At 44.1% G+C, this 12,405-nt stretch overlaps 1 protein-coding gene across 1 annotated transcript in view; it reads right to left on the reverse strand.

The window, feature by feature from the left end:
* Positions 1-777: 777 nt before the first annotated feature.
* The window catches only part of SLF2 (SMC5-SMC6 complex localization factor 2), a 47,728-nt gene continuing 36,100 nt past the window's right edge, over positions 778-12,405 (reverse strand). Inside the window, exons 19-20 of the mRNA XM_038757752.1 lie at positions 9,100-9,168; positions 778-2,746 (exon numbers count right to left, since the gene is read on the reverse strand). Coding sequence (XP_038613680.1) covers positions 2,711-2,746; positions 9,100-9,168 — 105 coding nt within the window. The 3' untranslated portion in view covers positions 778-2,710. The remainder of the gene's footprint in view (positions 2,747-9,099; positions 9,169-12,405) is intronic.

The following is a 12,405-nucleotide window of genomic DNA, read 5'->3' on the forward strand; positions in this document are numbered from 1 at the left end:
CCTCCTTTCTCCATTGCCCCAACTCGCTCCCTTTGCTCTACCCCCCATCCCTGCCCCACAGCACTTGAGTATATATATGTACAAATCTATAACTCTATATTAATATTCACTTATTCTGACGAATATATACCTCAAATTCTATCTATTTATATTAATGCTACTGATGCCAGTTTACTTGTTTTGATGTCCGTCTCCCCCGTTCTAGACTGTGAGCCCATTGTGGGCAGGGATTGTCTCTGTTGCTGAATTGTACTTTCCAAGTGCTTAGTACAGTGCTCTGCATACAGTCAGTGCTCAATAAATACGACAGAATGAATGAATAAAGGAGGGGGAGAGAGACAGTGATACAAATAAATAAAACCGTTGTTGGGTAGGGATTGTCTGTCTGTTGCTGAATTGTACTTTCCAAGTGCTTAGCGCAGTGCTCTGCACACAGTAAGCGCTCAATAAATATGATTGAATGAATGAATCTACTTGGGAGGGCGTGTGGTAGGTATAGGGCTGGGGAAAGGATGGCCAGGTGATTGCCAGGTTCATTTTCAAGGTCGGGAAAGGGGACAATACATTTGGGCCCAGGATTAAAATGGAGTCAAAAAGATTAAAGAAAATACTGAGTTGGAGGGGAAGACTGAAAGGATGACTTGTTTAGGACCTCTAACTTTTCAAGAGGTGTCTCATCCTGTGGTCTGAACAGACCAGAATTAGGCCAGCTTCCCATATTACACAAATATAATGGTCCAAACTGAACTGTAGCATTTTCTATAGGCGAAAAAAAAGTGCACATATAAGATTCTTTTTTATTAGAGAGAACTTATAAAAAATCATTTTCTTCCCCACTGGTGTCATAAAAGACATACCAAAGTGGTTCTTTAATTAGAAACGTAGCCGTTTGTCCATATTAAAACTGCAGTACAAAAGGTCTATTTATAAAATAAACCCACCTCCTCAACAATCCCACCCCTTTAATGTACATAATTAGAAAATATTTACAGTCTAATTACAGTAAATAAAAGCAGTATATTCAACACCACTATAATTGGTTCACACAATCAGTTGAAAGGAGAATGCTGACACATAAAATGACACCAACGGCAATACTAATCCACAGAGTACTGAACCAAGAGTGAACAGAAGATCTAGGATGCCTCCACAACAGGACAGAGATCAGAGAAGGCAATCCTCTGCCAAACTAATCACTTCAATTCTTACCCAATCAGTGCTATTTTGTAGCCATACCCTTACCAGGTAGTTAGTGATTGATGTTGGAGGATCACTGCTGATAGGGGAAATACAGAAAATGGTTACATCCAAATATGAATATGCCTCCTGGCAGATCATGTATGTGCCTCTTCTGCCAGCATGCTGAATCCCAATCTTATCCTGATTAAATTGCTCAAAGCATGAAATGAGAAGTTGCCTAACTTCAATGGCAAGTTCCAGATGGAGTACATTTACCCATCATCCCTTTCTTTAAACTTTTTTTTTTCCAAACTTTAAGATTCCACCATTTCTCCCCATTCTCTCATTTTGCTTGCGTTTTAGTACTGAGAATGTTGCCCCATCACATGAGCCAATATTGAAAAGATAAGCTGGTGTAAAATTGAGCAATCAGAGGGAAAAACAATTTTTCTGCTCAGCTAGCAAAAGATCTTCAAAATCCCGTCACTTACAAAACCTGGAAATAACCCCTGAGTCGGCCAAGTCAAACACAAACTCAGCATGTAGATCTAAGGGGCGATAGGTCTCCAATTATTCCCGAAAGAGCTTTTTCTGGTGGGGAGGTTTTTCGCCGGCAGTGGCTTGTTTTCCAGTACACAAAGGGTCCATCAGCAGATTAAGAGCCCCCCTGCAGCTCTGTCAGTGGCAGTGAAATTTCTCTGATGAGCAGAGAGAGAGTGCTCTCTGGATTTCCTTTTGGAACAGGCTTGGAAAAGGCAGGCATCTAGAGACTCTCCCTAAAGGTTCTGGCCCACGCAGAATGGCACAAACTACTCGAGGACTGTACTGGCTGAAGTAGGCATGTCGGTGTTTCGATCCCCAAAAGGCGGTGTTTCGATCCCCAAAAGGAGTCCCTCAAGTTGCAGACCTTCCTCTTCTGTAATAAGATCCTATAATCCCCACCCAAATTCTATGCTTCTGCATTTTCTGTTCAAAAAACGATCGCGTTTCCCTTTCCAGTACACGCTTTTTCAAAGGGGACAAAAAAAAGGTCATGTCTAAAAGAAAACCCCTTCCGTTTTGTGGGACTCTCAGGACTTCATCCAATGGGACCACGGCCTTCCTTTCCCAAAGCTGGAGCCCCTGGGGATTCATCGGCAGCAATTGTTTTCTCTTTGGAGAGGAGGTGGCATATGGAATTTGGTTACACCCAGCTTTCTGACTAGCTACAAGTTAAGGAAAAACCACCCAGTCCTCACACACAATTGAATCATGGCAAGGCTAGTATGGCCCGATTTTGCTTCTTTAGCAGGACTGACCGTCTTCAAAATTAGATCCATCCGCATTTTAGATCGGCTCCAGAAAGAAGCGGTTCTTCATTACCGACCTCATCCAGAAACTGAGATTCAAGTGGAGCAGTTGGGTTTCTATTCCCCGCCAAGGCCTAGCCATTTGGCTTGTTAAACATTTTCATTCCTTTATTTCCTGGGTTTCCAGGGGAGGTGTTTGTTCCCTTCCTCACAGTTTACCATTTGAGTTGCTCCAGCTCCTGTTAAGAATCCGGCACCCAGAAGTCATACAGTTTTCCCTGGGTGGAAAAGAGGACAGCAAACAATCAGCTTCAGAAGTCTACCTCATGGGAGGTGGGGAGGGGGGTTTTGGAGATCTGATTGCAAGGAAGCAAAAACCCTAATGAGTTTGTGCACGCACACAGTCCAAAGTATGACCACAACATACTACTGATACTTTAAGCTTTTCAAGGAAAATAATTAACCCGGTGACTAACTTCATATATTATGCTTAAAAAACGAAAAGGCAAGCCTTGTTTGTCTTTTAAAATTCATTTTCTAACTAAATCTAACACAGTGAGACAGCTCGTGGTGGAAAGGGAAAGTCTCTGCCAACTCTGCTGTACTGCACTCTCCCAGGCGCTTACTACAGTGTTCTGCTTATAGGAAGTCCTCAATAAATACCATTGAGGATGATGATGACCTTCACTAGCATATCCAATTCAGATGGCCACTTTGAAAGGAAAAAAAGAAGTAAAATCTCAAGTTTAATTAACATGAAATTCTGGTAACGAATTCTTTCCTGTCATGCATATGCTTTTCCTGGCAATCCTGTCCTATAAGTCTTTGAAAATAAAGTTTTAAAAAATCATTCCAGCAGAAGTTAAATGGAGGGAAACAGCAGTTCCTAAGGCTTTGCCAAAAACAACCTGGGAGATTTGAAAATCAGTTATATCCTCCCAAAATTCTTTGAGAGGAAATGTGAACCAAAAATGTAAACTCATTTTCTCATCTCTCAAAACATCCTCCCGGGTGTCAAGTAGCCATTTCGGCAAACACTGATCTCTTTACTGGGGGAATGAGCTAGGGAAAGGGGTCCCTAATTTGATCAGAACCAAGCTGACCAGTTGTTTGATTGAAATTATTGAGTGCCTACTGTGTGCCGACTGTTGTACTGAGTGCAAGTGCAATACATATAAAGACCATGATCCCTGCCCTCAAGAAGCTTGCACTTTAAGGGGGGAGACAAGCAGACACAAATGATTTACATAGGGTGGGAGCTGGAAAATGAGCAGAGACAACTGGAGGACACCACATGGTCACAGGACCACAGCTGATAATTTTCAATAAAACCCATTCCTTGATACAAAGGAAAGAACCATCATATCACACAATGTCAGAATCCAGCTTCTCAGAGGGAATAGCATTACCGGGCATGTAAACTCGCCACACAAGAGAAGTTGAACACGGGCCTGGGAATCAGAGGATATGGGTTCTAATCATCATCATCATCATCAATCGTATTTATTGAGCGCTTACTATGTGCAGAGCACTGTACTAAGCGCTTGGGAAGTACAAACTGGCAACATATAGAGACAGTCCCTACCCAACAGTGGGCTCACAGTCTAAAAGGGGGAGACAGAGAACAAAACCAAACATACTAACAAAATAAAATAAATAGAATAGATATGTACAAGTAAAATAAATAAATAAATAGAGTAATAAATATGTACAAACATATAAACATATATACAGCTAATCCCAGCTCTGTCACTCATCTACTGTGTGACCTTGGGCAAATCACTTAACTTCTTTGAGCCTCAGTTACCTCATCTGTAAAATGCGGATTACGACCGTAATAATAATAATAATAATTGTGGTATTTGTTAAGTGCTTACTATGTTCCAGGCACTGTACTAAGCACTGAGGTGGATAGAAGCAAATTGGGTTGGACACAGGCCCTGTCCCATGTGGGGTTCACAGTCCCAATCCCCATTTTACAGATGAGGTAACTGAGGCCCAGAGAAGTGAAGTGGCTTGCCCAAGGTCACACAGCAGACAAATGGTAGAGCCGGGATTAGAACCCATGACCTCCTTACTCCCAGGCCTGTGCTCTATCCAAAAGCCCTATGTAGGACAGGCACTGTGTCCAACCCAATGATCTTTTATCTACCCCAGTGCTTAGTATAGTGTCTGGCACACAGTAAGTGCTCAACAAATACCATAAAAAAATAAACCCTACCCCCCCAAAAAAACCCCAAAGAAACAAAACAAGGAATAGATGCTGTGACACAGAGTAAAACTGGAGTTTCTGATGGACAGCGCAATGAGAGTGACACCGAGAACACCTTTTTCTGGAGAGAATGCCCCTGCTCGAGGTCATAACTTTCAAGCATTGACTTTATAGCCACACAATCACTTGTCTGAGGGCTCCCGATTTGGCCCAGAGGAATAAGTGGTTAATGATCCTATACCTGCTTCTAAAACCGAAGCACTCTAACCATCACCATTAGTGCACCTGCCCCCACAAAGATGAATATTGCTGAGAAAGGTTCTTGACAGAACCATCTCAATAGTAGCAACATCTGACAAGCTGATTGTCATGGAGGATTTCAATGGATGAAAAAAAGCTGCAACGTCGGGGAAAAGACAGGGAGGCAGCGCGGCCAAGACGGAAGAGCCCAGTGCCATGAGTCAGAGGACCTGGGTTCTAATCCTGGCTCCACCACCCGCCTTCTGTGTAACCCTGGGCACGTCACTTCACTTCTCTAGGCCTTAGTTACCTCACCTGTAAAATGGGGATTAAGTCTATGAGCCCCATGAGGGACATAGACTGTACCCAACCTGATTAGCTTGTACCTACCCAAACGCTTAGTACAATACCTGGCACACAGTAAGCATTTAACAAAGACCATTTATACACACACAAAAAAGACAGGGGACAACACAAAATGGGAAAGCTAATTAGCACTGCTCAGTGAGAGTGTCCAATATCAGCTCATTATTCCACCACCACCATCTTCTGCCTATTGAATAAAAGACATCTTGCAAGCAACCAAAGCCTAAACAATGATGACCTGTGGGCTGTAGAGTTGTACCCGTCATGGCAACTCTGTGTGGTCCCCAGTGCTGTACTGACCACTAAGAAGCCCCAGACACGCTCTGAGAGCACTTTACTCTGGGAGCATTTTAAAGCGTGGCCTTCCCAGTCACCTAGAGAGCTTAGGGTCAAACAGTGAAAGACAATCATCTACAAGGAGCCCTTTGAACAACTAGGAAGAAACTGCTCTTTCTGTTAAAAAGGGGTTTAAGTCTTATCAGCTAACCCTAGGGAGGCTATCGATGGAAAAAGTCTGGGAGGGTTAAGCAAGCGCAGCTAGTCTCTTGATCAGATGCTGCGTCCAGGCAGAAGTGCTTGGCCAAAGTCCGTGAAGCCACGGACCACGTCACTGCCTCAGATCCTCTGTCTGGTGGGATGTTACGTGGTTTGGTTGCCCTCGTGGCCACATCCTCTGATGGGATGGGCCATCAGAGAAGTGAGAAGTTTAGTTTCCCTTTCCAGTACACGCTTTTAACTAGGGGGTGCTGAACTGACTCTTAGAGAAAGTGAGAGACAGTCTGAGAGTCGGTTGAGTCTTGTGTACACTCAATCTCAATCCCAGTTAGGCAGGGAAGGATATGGTGGTGCTTACTGGCTAATCAAAAACCTGAAAACCTACTCTTGCCAGGCAAAGAAACAGAGCCCCCTTCTTTTTTTCCTTTTTTATGGTACTTAAGTGTTTACTCTGTGCAGACACTACTGATTGCTGGGGAAGATTTAAAATAATCAGGTTGGACACAGTCCCTGTCTCACATGGGGCTTTGAGTCACAGGGAGGAGGATTTAATCCTCATTTTATTGACTAGGCAACAGAGGCACAGGGAAGTTAAATGAGTTGCCCAAGGCCACACAAAAGACAAGTGGCAGAGCTAGGATTAGAATGCGAATCATCTGACGCTCAGGCCCATGCTCTTTCCCCTTCACAGACAAGCCACTGGGGCCGCAGATATTTAGTGAAGATATAAATCACAGAAGCTAACGTGATAGGGAAAGCTTTGATTTTAGTGAATCTGCCCCATCTAGAATCTGAGAAATTTTCAGTGATATTGTGGGGGAAGGTGTAGGTAAGAGTGTTTGAGATCTAAAGGCTTCTAGTTCTGCAGTGACACCATCTTAATTCCCCCCTCCCCAGTTGTTTTTTTTTTTAACCAGAGACGATGTTTGGGAGGTGTATGCATATATTCTGCCTTCTGTGACTTTTTGCTAAAGGTGCCCCTTTTAGAATTGTGTTGGTGTTTCTCTCAAGGTGCCCCTTTTAGAATTGCACTGAAGGTGCCAAGATGGCTCCTTCCTCTTTGCGAGTTGTATGCCAAGATGGCAGCACTAAGCTGGCGGCTACCCCTACTGCTGGAAGCCAGGGAGAGTTCTTCCACCACCCGTGCCAGGATAAGGTGGCACAGCTACAGAGGAGGTGTGGGTCTCATGGCCAGAGGGCTTTAGGGCATCGCCATGCCACCTTGGTATTTGAAAGGTGACAAACGATGTGGCGGGAAGGGCACTGTTACCTCTCATTGGCCATTGGAAGGGGTTTCCATATGGAGAGCCTGGAGACCTTCATACACTTCCTGAAGTAGGGGGGAGCATTCCAGCTGAAGTGGGAATGGGGTCCCTGCCTGGAGTCCCCTCCCAATGCTGCTACAATATTTTGTTGGGGAACTCTGGATTACAACCGGACTACTACCTAAAGCAGGACTGATTGGAGGGGCTGCCCATTGCAGCCCCCTTCCCCCAACTTGTCTACCTAGACAAGTCCTCTCTGTTCGGGAGGAAAGGGGAGGGAGGGAGCATGTCGCCCCTCCCTCCTCCGAGCCCAAGGTAGAAATGTATCTGAGCACAGGAAAGCTTCTCATCAGTAATAGGAGGTTTTAGGAAAGTGGCTACTCACGTGGACAAAAACATTGGAAAAATCCCAGAATCAATTGATAGAGACCTCCTTGGAAGGGCAGGGCCTGAATCCCAGATATTTAGCCATTTGTGGGTCTGTCCCCAGAGAGCATCCCACCTCCCACCCAGCAAATCATTTAGACTGTGAGATCCCTGCGAGCTAGAGTCATTGCTGAGATCTTATCCTTGCACTTTGCTCCTGCACTTAGTATAATGCTTTACACAGATGAAGCACTCAAGAAATGTTAATAATAATAATGATTACGTGGCCTAGTGGAAAGAACACAGGCCTGGGGGTCAGAGCACCAGGGTTCTGACCCCGGCTCCGCCATTATGTTATCTTGGACAAGTCACTTAACTTCTCTGTGCCTCAATTCCTTCATTTGCAAAATGCTACTGCTGCTGATGATGGTATTTGTTCAGCGCTTACCACGTGCCAAGCACTGTTGTAGGTGCTGGGGTAGATACAAGGTAATAAGGTTGTCCCACGTGGGGAGTCTTAATCCCCAAATGGGGTTTCAATAGCTGTTCTCCCTCCTACTTTAAACTGTGAACCCCTTGTACGACCTAATTATCTTGTATCTACTCCAGTGCTAGGTACAGTACTTGGCAAACGGTAAGCATTTAAATACCACAATTATTATTATTATTATTATCATCATAATAATCCCCTTGGGATTCATAGAAGTGATACCTATTTTGAAGAGCTGTAGTGAACTAGGTAGTATCTTGGAGAGATGAAATGTCGAACAGATCTGCAATATACTACCTCAAATCATCATCACCGACAAGTGCATTTATTGAGCACTAACTGTGTGCAGGGCACTTTGCAAGGCCTTTGGTAACGTCCGATGGGAATAATAAAATTGTGGGGCTTCTCTCCAAAGAGGATACACCCTAATGATGTAGCCCAGCAATTGGCTCTGGGGAGATACAGCGGTAATCAGGACAGCTGTGACTGAAAAGACACTTTCAGAAAGTTCTTGACACCAAGGCAGAATCTAAGACAGTGTCAGGGACAGAAAGCCCCACAGCACAGCAAAGGACAATCTCTACAAGGGCGCAGTGTGGAAGGCACCATGGTCTTGCATTGCTCTTTTTAACATACTCCCACAGCACATGGTTTTAAACTCTTCTAGGGTTCACTCCTCTAGGCTCTAAGCTCATCTTGGACAGGGAACATGTCTGCTAACTCCCAAATGCTTAGATCGGCGCTTGGCATATGGTATGTGCTCAATAAATACCATTGCTTGATTGCCTTTTTAAAAAAGAAAACTGCAAGTACCTCTCAGTTCTGAGTACAGCAGATCGGTTTGGCCATCTGAAGGAATGGGGAGGAAACCGTCTGGTTTTTAAATATGCTGCTGTGATGTTCTTTAGTAATAATTTTGAAAACAACTATTATGATGATGATGATATTCACTAAGTGGTATGTGATAAGCCCAGGGGTAAATACCAGGTTATCAGATCGGACACAGTCCCCACTCCACATGGGGCTCATAATCTTGGAAGTAGCTTTACAAGTTGTCGTTCCAAAGAAAACACTTTCCCAAACATGTGACTCACCATGCAATCGCACAATTATTGCACCCTGAAGCATCACTAACAAGCCACAAGATAAAAATACAGCAACGTTGAGAAAAACAAAACTGTTTTAAAGGAAGGGTACCTGAATAGGTTGAGAGTTCTGGATGAGATCTTGCCATTTTCCATGTATCCTAGCAACTAAATCTTTTACCTACGTAAAAAAGGGAAAAGAAAACATGAATACAACCTCAGTGGAGATAAAGCTACTCCTAATACTAGAATAAACTGCTTACTGTTTTTCAAATACTTTCATACCTTTGTGTGACTTCTGCGTGGGCAAAATGAGATCATCATTGTAAAGGCATAAACATTATTATCATTAAGAACTTGCATGACATTGTATTAGGCATTTGGCTATAGATGAGAGAACATGTTCCACCCCTCCCTTTTTCTTTTTCTATGGCATTTGTTAGGCGCTTATTATGTGCCAGACCCCGTTGTACGTGCGGGGGTAGATACAAAGTAATCAGGTTGGACACAGTCCATGTCCCACAGGGGGAGCACAGTCTTAATCCCCATTTTGCAGATGAGGTAACAGGCACAGAGAAGTGAAGTCACTTGCCTAAGGTCACACAGCAGACAAGTGGCCGAGAATGGATTAGAAACCAGATCCTTTTGACTCCCAGGACTGCACTCTAATCCACTAAGCCACGCTGCTTCCTTCTCCTCAAGAAGCCAGTCTTCTAAGACGAATGATCCACTGATAATTACAAATCTAAGAGCCGAGCACGGTCTTGAGGAACAATACATAAATGCAGTCTTTTTTTTTTTGGTTAAATGCTGAAGACAGCATCTAATCTTTTAAGCAACTTTGCCTTTCATTCTTAATTCCCTCTGCCCTGCCCTTATAGCTAAGCAATTGGTCAACAGCATTTACTGAGTGTTCAACTGGTTTCTACGCTTTGTGCAGATTCCTGTCCAGAGCTTCACAATCAATTAATTACTCAATCGATTGCATTCACTAAGCACTTACTGTGTGCGGAGCACTGTACTGAGTGCTTGGGAGAGTACAAAATGGGAAGTCCCAAAGGAAGTTATGACTGTCGGCCAGGCAAGGTGATGGGGAAGGAAGTTAAAGGGTTGAAGGAGAGGACAGGGAAAACATACTGTAAACGAGGTAGGAGGGAGGTAGAGATCCCATTGCTCTGCTCTCCAAAAGAGATGGCAGAATCGATCAGTGGTATTTACTGAGCACTTACTGGGTGCAGAGCACAGTACTAAGTGCTTAGGAGAGTACAATCAGTAGACCTACATGATCCCTGCCCTCAAGAAGCTTACAGTCCTAGTGGGAGAATAAAGAAAAAGTCTACTAAACAGAATTCTCCTTTCGAAGATCTAAATTAGGTCAGTACACACTTCCTTCACTTCAGCCCCACGACACTTAAATTCCTGCCTGGAGGAGCCCCCAGTCAATCAATCAATCAATCAATTGTATTTATTGAGCGCTTACTGTGTGCAGAGCACTGTACTAAGCGCTTGGGAAGTACAAGTTGGCAACACACAGAGACAGTCCCTACCCAACAGTGGGCTCACAGTCTAAAAGGGGGAGACAGAGAACAAAACCAAACATATTAACAAAATAAAATAAATAGAATAGATATGTACAAGTAAAATAAATAAATAGAGTAATAAATATGTACAAACATATATACATATATACAGGTGCTGTGGGGAAGGGAAGGAGGTAAGATGGGGGTAAGATGGGAGGTAAGTCAATCGTATTTATTGAGCACTTTCAGGGCAGACAGCATTGTACTAAGCACTTGGGAGAGTACAATATAACAATATAACGGACACATTCCCTGCCTGCAATGAGTTTCCAGTCCGGGGGCGGGGTGGGGGGGGTGGCGGTGGTGAGGTTCTCTGCAGCAAGTAGAAGGGTGAGAGATTAGATTGTGAGCACCCCCATTCATGGACAGGAACCATGCCTAAGTCCCACTTATGTATTCTCTCCCAGCACTTAGCACAGTGTTTTGTACACAGTAAGCCCTTAATAAATATGATTATTATTTCTACTAGAAGCGGAAAGCTGACGCTCTGCTCTGGTCGACAAACAGCATGCATCTTTGGGCACTCAGCCAAATGAGGAAGGATGGGAGGAAAGTGGAGCCCAAAAAGGGACATTTCCCCTGCCCCCCTCTCCTGACTAGCAAATGCCCGGAGGCTTTTGCAGGTCTTTGTCAGGGCACTCACCTCCACAGTGGCCAGAAACAACCTTCTCACCGAGTCTCGCTGATATCTTTGCCTGTCACTGCCATGGCTCTCTGCTGACTCAGCCCTCGCATTTTCCCCCTGCAGATTTCTCCTCAGAATTCCTCGGCTCCAAGGGTCATGGAGAACTGACTTTGGGCCTCTGTGGTAGCCACTGGCTCCAGCTCAGTTTTGAAAGGGGCCAGCCAGGGTATGCAACCATCCTCCCGGGACTTGAAAGAGTTAGGTTTACATCCTTATTTTGACAGAATTAGCCCCAAAAGAAATTTTTTTAGGGTTTGCTCTGGACATCACTAGCTGGGTCTTCAATGCTCCTCTCATCAAGTCTCCCCACTACGGTAACCTAGGGTTCCTCTCCAACAGCGCTTCATTTGTAAGGAAAGAGGTGCCAGAGCTCAGGCTAGTTATGTCTTTGACATTTGAATTGACTCTACTAATGAGGATGACAAAAACATAGCCTAGAGGAACCAGGGCTAATGAATGAATCAATCGTATTTATTGAGTGCTTACTGTGTGCAGAGCACTGTACTAAGCGCTTGGGAAGTACAGGTTGGCAACATATAGAGACGGTCCCTACCCAACAGTGGGCTCACAGTCTAGAAGAAGGAGACAGAGAACAAAACCAAACATATTAACAAAATAAAATAAATAGAATAGATATGTACAAGTAAAATAAATAAGAGGATGGAGTGTATGTGTTGGGGGCAGACAGACACCCCATGCCAAGCCCCAGTACAAATGAAGCGTGACTCTCTGTACCATCACATTTTTTGAGCTATTCAGGGTGACACTGCAGCATTTGCTCCCCAAACTCTGACCCCCGTTATTATCTGTCAGAGCTTGAGCTTTCTTCATTGGCTTAAAAATAAAAATAACAACAATGACAACAACAACAAACCCCCCCCTCTCAAACAAGCAGCTTCTTTCAGGCTGCTTTTTTGGTTGCTTCCTTTAGTTTACACATGAGCTGAAATGGGTTGTTCTGCATTTTTTTCCCCACTGTCTGGCGATCAGCAGATTAAGTTTCCCCAGAAAACTCTCTCAACAATAATAACCACTTTCTTAAGCGGTGAATTTAAGGGAACAGACCACTTAGCCACTTTAGCAAATTATCAGCCCCAGAAGCGGTTCTTCCAGATCAGGCATGTCACTCTTCACCCCAAGTCAAGTAAGAGGA

This window comes from Tachyglossus aculeatus, chromosome 16 (assembly GCF_015852505.1).
Source record: "Tachyglossus aculeatus isolate mTacAcu1 chromosome 16, mTacAcu1.pri, whole genome shotgun sequence".
In the NCBI taxonomy this organism is placed as follows: domain Eukaryota; kingdom Metazoa; phylum Chordata; class Mammalia; order Monotremata; family Tachyglossidae; genus Tachyglossus; species Tachyglossus aculeatus.